This window comes from Mustela nigripes, chromosome 10, assembly GCF_022355385.1.
Source record: "Mustela nigripes isolate SB6536 chromosome 10, MUSNIG.SB6536, whole genome shotgun sequence".
NCBI lineage: Eukaryota > Metazoa > Chordata > Mammalia > Carnivora > Mustelidae > Mustela > Mustela nigripes.
In genome coordinates, this window is record NC_081566.1 from 16,813,905 (window position 1) to 16,826,489 (window position 12,585).

A 12,585-nucleotide genomic window follows, 5' to 3' on the forward strand; every position below is an offset into this window, starting at 1 on the left:
AAATCTACAGTTTCTTGCTTTTTTGCATGTATCAAAGAATAACAATTTGAGAATGTAGAAAAGTATAGTATTTTGATATCGTAGAAATGGAGGAAGAGTGCAAGCTCCTCTCCATTATCAGCCAAACCCTGTATGTATGATAAGTGTTACTCTTTTTGCACTCCCATCTCCAAACTGAAAATGGATGGAAGCAAAATGAAATTAAAAGAAACAGATGATCTTCCATTTTCTATGCTGGTTCATACATGCTTACATAATGGGGGGAAATACATAGCAATACCAGGACTGGTATATATATATATTTAGTGTATGATAAATCCAAAATATTTTTCTGATTGTATCCTTTTGATCATGAAGCAAAATAATACTAATTAACCTTTTTGAGAATAATTGAAAGACTTTTCCGTAAGAAAATGGAAATAAAAATGTTTTGATTTTAAGACTTCCATTAATTTACTTGAAGTAGAAATCATAGGGTTCATGATTTAGGGTTTCTTTTGTTACTGATGGCATACTACCTTGAAATAAATAGATAGGATAAGAAGAATCTTTTTTTTTTTTTTTTTTTTTTTTTTTTTGAGAGAAAGAGAGAGAATGTGGTAGGGAAGGGCAGTAGGAGAAGGAGAGAGAGAGTCTCAAGCAGACTCCTCATTGGGCGTGGAGCCTAATGTGGGGCTCGGTCTCACTACCCTGAGATCAATACCTGAGCTGAAACCAAGAATCAGTTGCTTAACCAACCGACCCAAGGAAGAAGAGTCTTATCCTTTTGGTAGTAAATGCTTATATGAAAGCATTTACCATTTGCCATTTCCCTTAGTACTCAGTCATCAGTCAGCTCATCAATGCATAGTGCTTATTATTTTTCTACATTTATGATGGTGGAAATTATAGTGGTTTTTCTCATTTCTTTCTTTAGAATCTGAATTTTACAGGGTTTCGAAAAATCCTCAAAAAGCATGACAAAATCCTGGAAACTTCTCGTGGAGCAGATTGGCGAGTGGCTCATGTTGAAGTGGCCCCATTTTACACGTGCAAGAAAATCAACCAGCTCATCTCTGAAACTGAGGTATAGTAATCTTACTTATGTACTACCTATTTTCAATAGCATTAATGTCTTATTTTTAATGAAATAATTCTTCATCTGTAGTCTCCTTTTGTAATTTGTTGCTAGCTTTGAATACTATGTTCTTTACTCATGAGTTTTGTCTTTTGCTTTGTCAGTATACATTCACCAAGAAGTTATCAGAATACCATGTATGTAAATGGTTCAGAATTATTTATGTATTACTCAAGATTAGTATAATTGAATGTGTCTTTCTAGGCTGTAGTGACTAATGAACTTGAAGATGGTGACCGACAAAAAGCTATGAAGCGTTTACGTGTCCCTCCTTTGGGAGCTGCTCAGGTTAGTATTTCTTTCAGTTGTTTGGTTTTGCCTATTTAATCAACACAATCTGTTTAGTTGATAAAATATACTAGTTTCATTACTTTCAAAAATATGTCAGGGGCACCTGGGTGGTTTGTTTAGCTAAGCGTCCAGCTCATGATTTTGACTTAGGTCATGATCTCAGGGTTGTGAGATTGAGCCCCATATCCCACTTTGTTCTGGGTGTGGAGTGTGCTTAAGATTCTCTCTCTCCCTCTCCCTTTGCCTTCCAACCCTGCTCTCTCTCCTTAAAAAAAATAAAAAGAAAAGAAACAGCCAAATTTTAAAAGTAGTTATTACTATTGTTATTTTGTTTTTAAAAAATTCCATGCCAGGTCTTACTTCATGATGAATTGTAGTGTCTTCGCACCTTTCTCTTCTTATGCTATATTCCTTCTCTTGTGACATGCTAACTTCTTGGCCTCCCCAAATTATAAAGATGAGATACTTAATTCATGTTATAGTCACCAAATGATTGTGATTAGGTATTTAATGATATGGGGTGGGAAGATTCAAGTATGCTGGGCTACTTACAAAACTTCATCCAAAATGCCACAGTTACATCAAAAAACAAACAAACAAAAAAACTATTTAGTGACATCCACACAGTAATTATACTAGAAACATTAAGGTGACATATTCTGTTTCATAAAATAAGTCTCAGTAAACTTAAAAGGATTTAAATCATAGAATAAGTTCTCTGAGCACAGTGGAATGGAAATCAATAACAAAAAGAGCTTCCTTATTCTAATAAAAGGCATTTATGAAAAAACCTATAACTAATAACAGACTTAATAGCGAAACTCTGAATACCTTCTCCCTAACTAGGGACGAAAAGAGGATATTCCTTCTAACCACTTTTATTCAACATTGTACCACAGATTCTAGCCAGTGCATTAGGGTAGGAAAAAGAAATAAAAGGTATTCAGGTTAGAAACAAAGAACTAAAACTCTGGTGGAGGTTTTGCTGATGACATGCTAACTTATATAGAAAAATCCAGTGAATTATTAGAATAGCTGCTAGAACTAATAAGTGAGTTTAACATGGTTGCAGACTATAACGCCATAAATAAACTGCATTTCTATGTGCCATTCAGAACAATTAAAAAAAAAAAAAGGTGTCTAGGTGGCTCAGGTCATGATTCTGGAGTCCCAGGATTGAGTCCCACATCAGGCTACCTGCTCAGCAGGTAGTCTGCTTCTCCCTCTGTGCTTTACCCTGCTTGTGCTCTGTATTGCTCTTTCTCTCTCTCTCTCTCAAATAAATTTAAAAATAATTTTTTTTAATATTTTTAATTTTTTTTTTTTTAGGGATTTTATTTATTTACTTTGACAGAGAGAGAGCACAGCAGGGGGAGCAGCAGAGGAAGGGAGAGAAGCAGGCTTCCTGCTGACCAGGGAGCCTGGTGCAGGACTCAGTCCCAGGACCCTGGGATCATGACCTGAGCCAAAGGCAAACACCTAATTAACTGAGCCACTCAGGCACCCCAGAATAAAACATTTTTAAATGCTATTTATAATTGAAATATGTAGGGATAGATCTGACAAAAGATGTATAAGATCTTTACATTGAAAACTATAAAATATTGCTGAGAGAAATTAAAAGAGACAGATGCATGAGAGATATATCATATTCATGAATTAGAAAACCCAGTACTTCAAAGTTATCATTTCTTCTTAAATTGATCCATAGATAGAATACAGTCCAGCTCAAAATCTCAACAGGGCTTTATATTTATTATACATGTTTATAACTGGTTAGCAAATTTAAATATTTTATATAGAGTTAAAAAGGACCAAGAAAAAACAAAAAAACTTCACAACAACTTAGTTGAAAGATTGACACTACCTTGTATCAAACTTACTAAAACTACAGTAATCAAGACAGTGTGGTATTAATGTCAAGAAAAGTAATAGGTGAGTGAAGCAGAATAAAAAGTCCAAAAGTAGACCAATAAATATATGGTCAATTAATTTAATGTAAAGACAGTTCAGGGAAAAGGGTAGTCTTTTCAACAAATGGTGCTGGAGCAATTGACTTCCATGTGCAAAGAAAAGAAAACAACTTCCACACATCTTTCACATCATACAGAAAGTTAATTTTAGGTATACCATAGACTTAAGTGAAAACCTAAAAGTACACATTTTTGAAGAAAATACAGGAAAAAGTCCATCATGATGACTGGTTTATGCAAAGATTTCTAAGAAATAAAACCAGAAACTCCTCATCAAAATTTAGAACTTCTGCTCTTCAGAAGACAATAGTAAGAGGGTGAAAAGAAAAGCAACAGACTAGGAAAGAAATAGAACAGATAAAATATATAAATATAAGAACTTCAGTACTCAAAAATAAGAAAACAACCAGCTTAAAAGTGGGCAAGAGATCTAAACAATCAAAGAGGTATGTGTAGCAAGTAAACATGTGAATGTTCAGTATCTTTAGTCATAGGGAATGTTCATGTGAATTTAGTCATGTGAATGTTCAGTATCTTTAGTCATAAAGATAAAAATCTTTAAAAAACAATAACAAAAACATGGATGTATGGAACAATATGGGTACATCTTAAAATAATTACACTGAGGGAAAGAAACCAGACCAAAAGAGTATATACTATATGATGCTGTTTACCTAAAACTCTGGAAAATGCAAACTGTGTATGACAGTAGATCCATGGTTTTCTGGGAGGTGGAATAGGGTGTGGTGAGCAGTAAAGTGTTACAGAAGGGCATAAGGAATCTCTTGTGGGGGGCAATAGATAAGTTCATTCTCTTGATTATGGTAATAATTTCCTAAGTGTTTAACATATATCAAAACATCAAATTGTATGCTCTAAATATGTGCAGTTTAGTGTGAGTTCTATTTAGTAAAACTATTAAAAAGTAAGAAAATCTTGAAAAATTAAAGTATTTGTAAATGCAAAAAGAACTGGTGAAGCTGAGCAAACATGAAAATGGTTATCCTTGGTGAGGAGGAAAGGTTTATGGATCTGGAATGAATAGGGACTTCAAAGGTAATAGAAATGTTCTGTTTCTGATGATGGGTGATAGGTGTAGGAACACTTTATTATTCAGTTCCTAATAGTTCAAATACATTATATGTATTCTTTTATATGTGATAAATTGCACAATTTTTTAAACTAGAAAAAATTTTTTTGAAAATACAAATGGCTTTCTTCCATCTGGATGCATTCAATCTTTAACAATTCAGATACCTGTTACTGGATAATTTGTAGGTCACAGAGATTCTCAAGGCTTTTTTTCATTTAAAGGTTTTAGGAAAACATTTAAACTATCTTAAATGTAGCATTTAAGATATTACACCTTTAACAACAATAGAAGTTCTTTATAATATTCATAGCAAATATTTAATCCCACAATATTTTCTCTCTCCTGTTTCTCATACCTTTATGTTTAAAATATCAGAACACTTTCTTTTATATTAGAAAACAGTTTACTTCCTTTTATCATTTTCTAAATAAAAACCTACCAGTGCCTTCTTAGCGCAGTAGGCAGCGTGTCAGTCTCATAAATAAAAACCTACCATAAAGTAGAGAAAAATACTTTTGAACCTACATGCTCTGGATATTCTGATATTCCAGTTCTCTGGAGAATGTCTATTGTATCTCAAAAATTCACGTTAGGGACACCTGGGTGGCTCAGTCAATTAAGTGTCTTCCTTTAGTTTAGGTCATAATCCCAGGGCCCTGGGACTGAGCCCCATGTTGGGCTTTCTGCTCAGTGGGGAGCCTACTTCTACCTTTCTCTGCCTGCTGCCCCACTTGCTTGTGCTCTCTCTCAAATAAAAAAATGAAATCTTTTTAAAAAATTCACTTTGTTACCCCAGTGTTAATAGTGTAAGTAATATAGAAAACAAGTGTTCTTAATTTTGCCATTGTCTCAATACCAAATATGTGAATTCCGAGTAATAGTGACCTACAAAATTTAAAGAGATATATCTTGTGAAAATGAAATTGCACTTAGATTTCTCCTACAAGAAAAACTCAGTATATATATAATTCAGTGTTTAAGATTAAATTCTTGGTTACTTAGTAACTCAGATTTTTGTAAAGGAATTCAAATAACTATATTACAAGAGAATTAAGGATGTTTCTCTGGTTCTGATTTATAAAAAATTCAGTTCTTAAAATATTTTTGTTTTCATGGTAGAGCTTTGGGACTCATACTACTAATTTATTACAGCATATACTAAATGTATGCAGTGTTTTGCCCTTTGATCAGCATGCTGTTTTTCTGTCTACAGCCTGCACCAGCATGGACTACTTTTAGAGTTGGCCTATTTTGTGGAATATTCATTGTACTGAATATTACCCTTGTGCTTGCCGGTAAGTTGTTTAAATTTTGAATTAAATTATCCTTAGGAATATGCCTATGTTATATTCTATTTCTCTGTCAAAACTACCACCAAACTAACAGAGCTGCTACCGAAAGAGAAATTTGCCAGGGCTAAGTTTTGGTTGTTACATATGATTTGAAGGGATGGGGTGGTATTTGGTCATTTGTTCATTTTTTTTTAAATTTTGGGTATAGTTATCCTTTAAAACATTGCTAGATTATGACTTTTATTCTCCATCGTTCTCTTATTTTTATGTATAATTTCTTGTTCAAAGTTCAGTTATCAGGAACCTCAGCTTCCTTGATCACAGTTGAGAGTAATTAAGGATGCAAAATTGATGTACTAAAGTTCATTCACTTTGCTTATTGGAGTCTCTCTCATGTCATTTCCAGATTGTATTTGCAATTACTTTGAATATAATTTTAAGAAACGTGGTTGTGTAATTTCCTATTCTAAAGAAGTTAAGAATTAGAAAGAAATTGGAGGAATTGCTGAAGCAAGGGAATTCCCAGCATCAAGAAATGATGTAACAGCAAGAGAGACATTATCTTACTAAACTTCCCAACAGAATTTGACATACTCCTCAGCAGCATTTGACATTGTGGATCATTCCTTCTTAAAACCCTTTCTTTACTTGGTTTTCCTGGGAAACTGTATTCTGCTGGTAGTTCTTTCCAATCTCCTTTGCTAACTATTCTTTTCTTTGTGACATCTAAATGTTGGACAGTATGGCTGGGCTGAATCCTCAAATTTCTTTCTCTGTCAACTTTCATTTCCTACCTAGGCAATCTTATTCAAGCCTGTGTCTATAAACATTATCTGTATGCTAATGACTCTCAAGTATGTCTGCTCTCTCCTCTGAATGATAATCTAATTGACTATTTGGATTTGTAGTAGGCATTTCAAACTTAGGAGGACAAATTTTTTTTTTTAGCCCCAAATACTCTTTCTTTTCCATAAATCATCACTTTTTGTCAGGGTATCGGGCCACAAACCTGTAGCCTCTCTTTTCTCTCATACCTTATCTCCAGTTGATCAGCAGATCCTTACTTTCTCTTTAAAATGTGGTTGGTTTGTTTGTTTTTGGCTCTGCATTCAGCATGAGGTCTGCTTGAGATTCCCTCTCCCTCTGCCCTTCCCCCTGCTCATGTGCACTGTCTCTGTAAAACAAAATAAAATCTTTTTTAAAAATTAAAATGTTTTGGGTGCCTGGGTGGCTCAGTGGGTTAGGCCGCTGCCTTCGGCTCAGGTCATGATCTCAGAGTCCTGGGATCGAGTCCCGCATCGGGCTCTCTGCTCAGCAGGGAGCCTGCTTCCTCCTCTCTCTCTCTCTGCCTGCCTCTCTGCCTACTTGTGATCTCTCTCTGTCAAATAAATAAATAAAATCTTTAAAAAAAAAAAAAAAAAAAATTAAAATGTTTTTTTTTTAAGTATAGCTGACATACAATGTTACATTGATTTCAAGTGTACAACATAGTGATTCAACAACTCTGCATTATGGTATGTTCGTGACAAGTGTAGGTACCATCTGTCACCATACAACACTATTATAATGCGATTGTCTATATTCCCTTTCATCCCCTGACTTATCCATTCCATAACTAGAAGCCTCCTTCGCCCATTTTGAATCTGACCACCTCAACCAGTGCCATCCTTGTCTAAGCAACTGTTTTTTGCTTGGTATACTGCAGTAGCCTTCTGAACTTGTCTCACTAGGCCACTCTTGCCTCCTTTTAGCCACCAGCGTCTTTTCTTTTTTTTTTTTTAATGTAAGTTAGATCGTATCACTGCCCTCCTCAATATCTCTTTATGGCTTCTCTTACAATCAAGTTGAAACTTCTTACTATGGCCTAGAAGACCCTATAGGGTCTTGCCGTATGGGTCTTTCTAACTTTATATCCTGTCATACTCTCCATACTCAGTTTCACTCTGTTTCCAAGTACATTTGTGGTGGTACTATTCCTTGAACTCACCAAGCTCATCCCATAAATGATCCCTTGTAGTTGCCTAAATGTTTCTAACACAGTGCTACACATATAATAGATGTTTAAGAAAAAACTTATTGAACTTGCTTTTCCTGATTAACATTCTTCTTAAGATTGTCAATTATAAATTATGAAATTATAACCCAAGTTGTAATGACTCCTAGCAAGCGTATGAACTTAACCTGTTGACAGTGTATTTTCATTTGTGTTTTTAGACTTCTCCCTCCTACCAATTACTAAAAATTATATCTAATAAAATCATGAGTAAGCTCATGTTTTAATATTGGCATAATTTATGATCATATTTTAATTTAGTTCTATTTCTTTAAATGAATGCAGTCTATTTATATAGACTACATAGAAATATTGCATAAAAACCCAGCCCTTGATTTTTGAGCCACTGTTAGGAAAGAAACACTGACTTGTCTTAAAAAACCCTTGCCTGGGTTTCAGTCTCAGATCCACTGTTTGTTAATTGTTTTGGCTTTAAGGATATCATTTAACTTCTCTGAAATAACTTCCTTATTAGGTGAACTTACTACCCTAAATTTACAAGGTTGTTTTAGAATTCATTCATTCAACAGGTAAATTTTATGTATTTCATGATTATGCTTGATATTATGAGTCTTAAATAAGAGAATCCCTTTCCTTATGAAGTTTATTATGTCAGAGAGATTAAAACAGTAATAATACACTACAAAACAGAAAATCTTAAATGTTCTAAGCAGGTCAAAGGAACAAAGTGATTACTTTAAATGAAAGCATCAGTGAAGACTTTATGGAGGAAATGGCATTTTTGCTGGACACTGATGGAGGGAAAGGCATTCTAAGAGGAAACAGATAAGCAGAGATTTAGTTGGTAGGGGACCAGGGTAGGGCATAGGAGGAGGGAGTGGGTTACAAAGGGGAGAAAGGATAAATCACCTAGTGTGAAGGAGAGTATTAGATAATAAGAGTGGAAGATTCTTAAAATCACTTCATGGAGATCAACTAAGAAGTATAAGTAATACATAGGTCGCCTGGGTGTCTCAGTCGGTTAAGGATCTGACTCTTGATTTTGGCACAAGTTGTGATCTCAGGGTCTTGGGATTGAACCCCATGTCACCTGTTGGGCTCTGTGCTCAGCAGGGAGTCCACTAGAAATTCTCTCTGCATGTCCCTCTCCCTGCACTCCTCCCTCCAGTCACATGCACACATGTGCACACACTGTCTCCCTGTTTCTCAAATAAACAAATCTTACAAAAAAAAAAAAGTAGTACCAAACATGTTTATAGTTGTAAAGTACCAGATCAGTATAAATTATAAGGTGTATGTGATGGGAGTTGTTCTTTCTAAGAAAAACCTCAATCATTTGTGTGTGAAGTTTTTTTTTTTATTTTCAAGATGAGTATGGTTATAATTATCATCATTGTCAAATAATAAGAAAAAAATAAACTTCATTCTTTTTATGTGAGTGCATTGAAAAGTTTTCTTAAATTCAGGGACAAATTAAGGTTTTGTTTTCTTTTGTAAATACAGGCTTTTGTGAGACACTCTAATTTTTTGTTTTTAACTTATGTGGTTTATGCATTTAGGGTGGTGCATTATGTTCTCTCACCTCAGAACACTTCTTTGTTTGATCTTTATGTTGGGCCAAAAGGAGGAGGCAGAGCAAATATAAAGCCAACTGTCTATCCTTACTTATCTCCCAGCGGGTACTAAAAGATAACAGTGTTGAGAGATGAGAGAGAAACACAGCAGTAGTAATGCATGTACAAGCACGATTCTTTTTTTCATTCACATCAAAAAATAATGTGCATAATTGCTGTAGTTTCTCAAGGGGATATGACCTGATATTTAATAATTTGTCTGAAATTCACATACTTCAGATAGTTTGATGAAGATGAAAAGTTACCTAATTAGATTTTTTTAAACTGTTCTCTTATAAATTTCTAGTAATCTTTATTTAATTTGATACAATAACAGTATACCATATTTCATTTTTTGGTTTCATAAAGATATGAGTTTGGCTATTTAAAACACATAAAACTGTGTGAAATCACAAGCACTCATACCCTAATAGTAAGAGTAGTGATTGTTTCGATCTCTTTGGAGGATAATTTCACAGTATATGTAAAATTTTAAATGCAGTCACTTTGGTCTAGCAATTTTATTCCTAGAAATTTATCTTACAAACGTATGTGGGTATAAGGACATAAGGACATACATGAGATGTATGTATTCACTACCATTTCATTTATAGTCGCAAAATCCTAGAAACCACTGAAATGTCCATCAGTTAGGAATTGTTTATAAAACTAAATGATATTACCTCTGTACAATGAAATGTCATGAAGGTATTAAAGTGAATGAATGAAAATGGGTATAGCACTTTGGAGAACTGTTTGGCACTCTCTACCAAAACTGAACATACACTATACTGGGTTGTTTCTATCCCCCAGTTAATGTGTATTGTGCTGCTGTGAACACGCATATTCATGGATTTGTTTGGGTACCTGGTTTCAGTTCTTTTGGATATATGTCTAGGAGTGGAGTCATTCAGTTATGTGCTAATCTATGTTTAATCTTCTGAGGTGCCACCAAATTGTCTTCCATAGAGGCTACACCATTTTTCCTTTTCACCAGCAATTTATGAGGGTTCCATGTTCTTTACATGCTTACCAACTTAATCATTTTCCTTTTTATTTATTTATTTAGTTAGTTATAGCCATCCTAGTGGGTGTGAAGTGATATCTTGTTAATGTTTTGATTTGTATTTCCCTGATGACTAATGGTATTGAGCATTGTTTCATATGCTCAGTGCTCAAACTTGTTGGCTATTTGTTTATTTTCTTTGGAAAAATGTCTAAGTCCTTTGCTCATTTTTTAATTGAGTTGTCTTCTTCTTAAGTTACAAGATTTCTTTATATGTCCTGGGTAATAGACCCTTACCAAGACACAAGATATGCAAATATTTTCTCCCATTGTATAGACTGTTTTTCACTTTCTTCATTATATCCTTTGATGCACAAAAGTTTTTAATTTTGATAAAGCCTGATTTATCTATATTTTTCTTTCTTTGAACTAATTTTTGTACATGATGAGAGATAGGGGTTCAACTTCATTCTTTTACTTATGGATATCTAGTTGTCCCAGCACCATTTGCTGAAGAAAATATTCTTTTCCACTGAATGGTCTTGGCACTCTTGTTGAAAACTAATTTATTCATGAACTCCCAATTCCATTCCATTTGTCTGAATGTTTGTTTTTATGCAAGTACCACACTGTTTTATAGTAAATTTTGAAACCACAAAAGATGAGTCCTCTAACTTTGATCTTTTTCAACAATGTTTTGGCTATCCATGGCCTCTAGTAATTTCATATGACGTTAAGGATCAAGTTTTCCATTTCTGCAAAAAAAGACCATTGTAATTTTGATAGGGATTATAATAAATCTGCAGAACACTTGAGCATTGCCATCTTAACAGTATCAAGTCTTGTAAATCCATGAACATGGAATTCCTTTCGGCAATGTTTTGTAGTTTTTTAACGTACACATCTTACACCTTAAGTAAAGTAATTCCTACATGTTTTATTCTTTTGGGTGCTATTGTAATTGGAATTGTTTTCTTAATTCCGTTTCAGAGTATTTGTTGCTGATATATACAAAAACAACTAACCTAAATAGTAAGACGTGGTTTCAGGTCAGATCCTGATCTTGGGGTCATGGGATCAAGCCCTGCATTGGGCTCCACTCTCAGCACAGAGTCTGCTTCAGATTGTTTGTCCCTCTGTCTCTCCCCACACCTCTCTCTAAAATAAATAATTAAATCATTTTTAAAAGAAGGATACCCTAATATAGCACCTAATAATACCATTCTTCATTTCCTTTCCTTACTTTTTTTTTTTCTTTTAAAACCCTTATCACTATCTGACATTTTACAGAATAGTTTCTGGAAGACAGATATTTTTTCTGTTGTTTATTACTGAAATTCCAGCTCTTTGAATGCTTTTAGGTATAGTAGGCATGTAATAAATATTTGTCAAATTAATGAAAAAAAAATGAGGCTTCCTCAAGCAAAAGGAAAAAGAAACTGATGTATACTGAATACTTGTCATTGTTTTAGGCATGTAACATATGTTTATCACATTTGATCTTTTTTTAAAGTATAATTTCATCTTTATTGATATTTTAAAAATTTATATTCAATTAATTAATGTTGTATTATTAGTTTCAGAGGTAAAGTTCAGTGATTCATCAGTCTTAATAACACCTGGTGCTCATTACATCATGAGCCTTCCTAATGCTCATCACCCAGTTACCCTATCTACCCCCCCACCTCCCTCCCTCCAACAACCCTTGGTTTTTTCCTATAATAAAGACCCTCTTATGGTTTATCTCCCTCTCTGGCTTTATCTTGTTTTATTTTTCCCTCCCTTCATGATAATCCCCTATTTTGTTTCTTAAGTTCCACATATGAGTGAGATCATATGATAATTATCTTTCTCTGATTGACTTATTTCGCTTAGCATAATACCTCTAGTTGCTTCCACATCATTGCAAATGGCCATATTTCATTTTTTTTTCCAATGGCTGAGTAGTTTTCAATTGTATATATACCACATCTTTATCCATTCAGCTGTCAATGGACATCTAGTCTCTTTCCATAGTTTGGCTATGGTGGACACTGCTGCTCTAGACATTGGGAAGCAAGTGCTCCCTCAGATCACTACATTGGAATCTTTAGGGTAGATACTTCGTAGTGCAGTTGCTGGGTCATAGCTCTATTTTCAACTTTTTGGAGAACCTCTGTACTGTTTTCCAGAGTAGCTGCATGAGC

General features: G+C 34.2%; 1 protein-coding gene across 1 annotated transcript in view; it reads left to right on the plus strand.

Moving 5' to 3' along the window:
- Positions 1–12,585, plus strand: part of XPR1 (xenotropic and polytropic retrovirus receptor 1) — a 252,522-nt gene that overhangs the window by 175,828 nt on the left and 64,109 nt on the right. Inside the window, exons 5-7 of the mRNA XM_059412708.1 lie at positions 917–1,066; positions 1,322–1,405; positions 5,688–5,769. Of these exons, the coding sequence (XP_059268691.1) occupies positions 917–1,066; positions 1,322–1,405; positions 5,688–5,769 (316 nt within the window). The remainder of the gene's footprint in view (positions 1–916; positions 1,067–1,321; positions 1,406–5,687; positions 5,770–12,585) is intronic.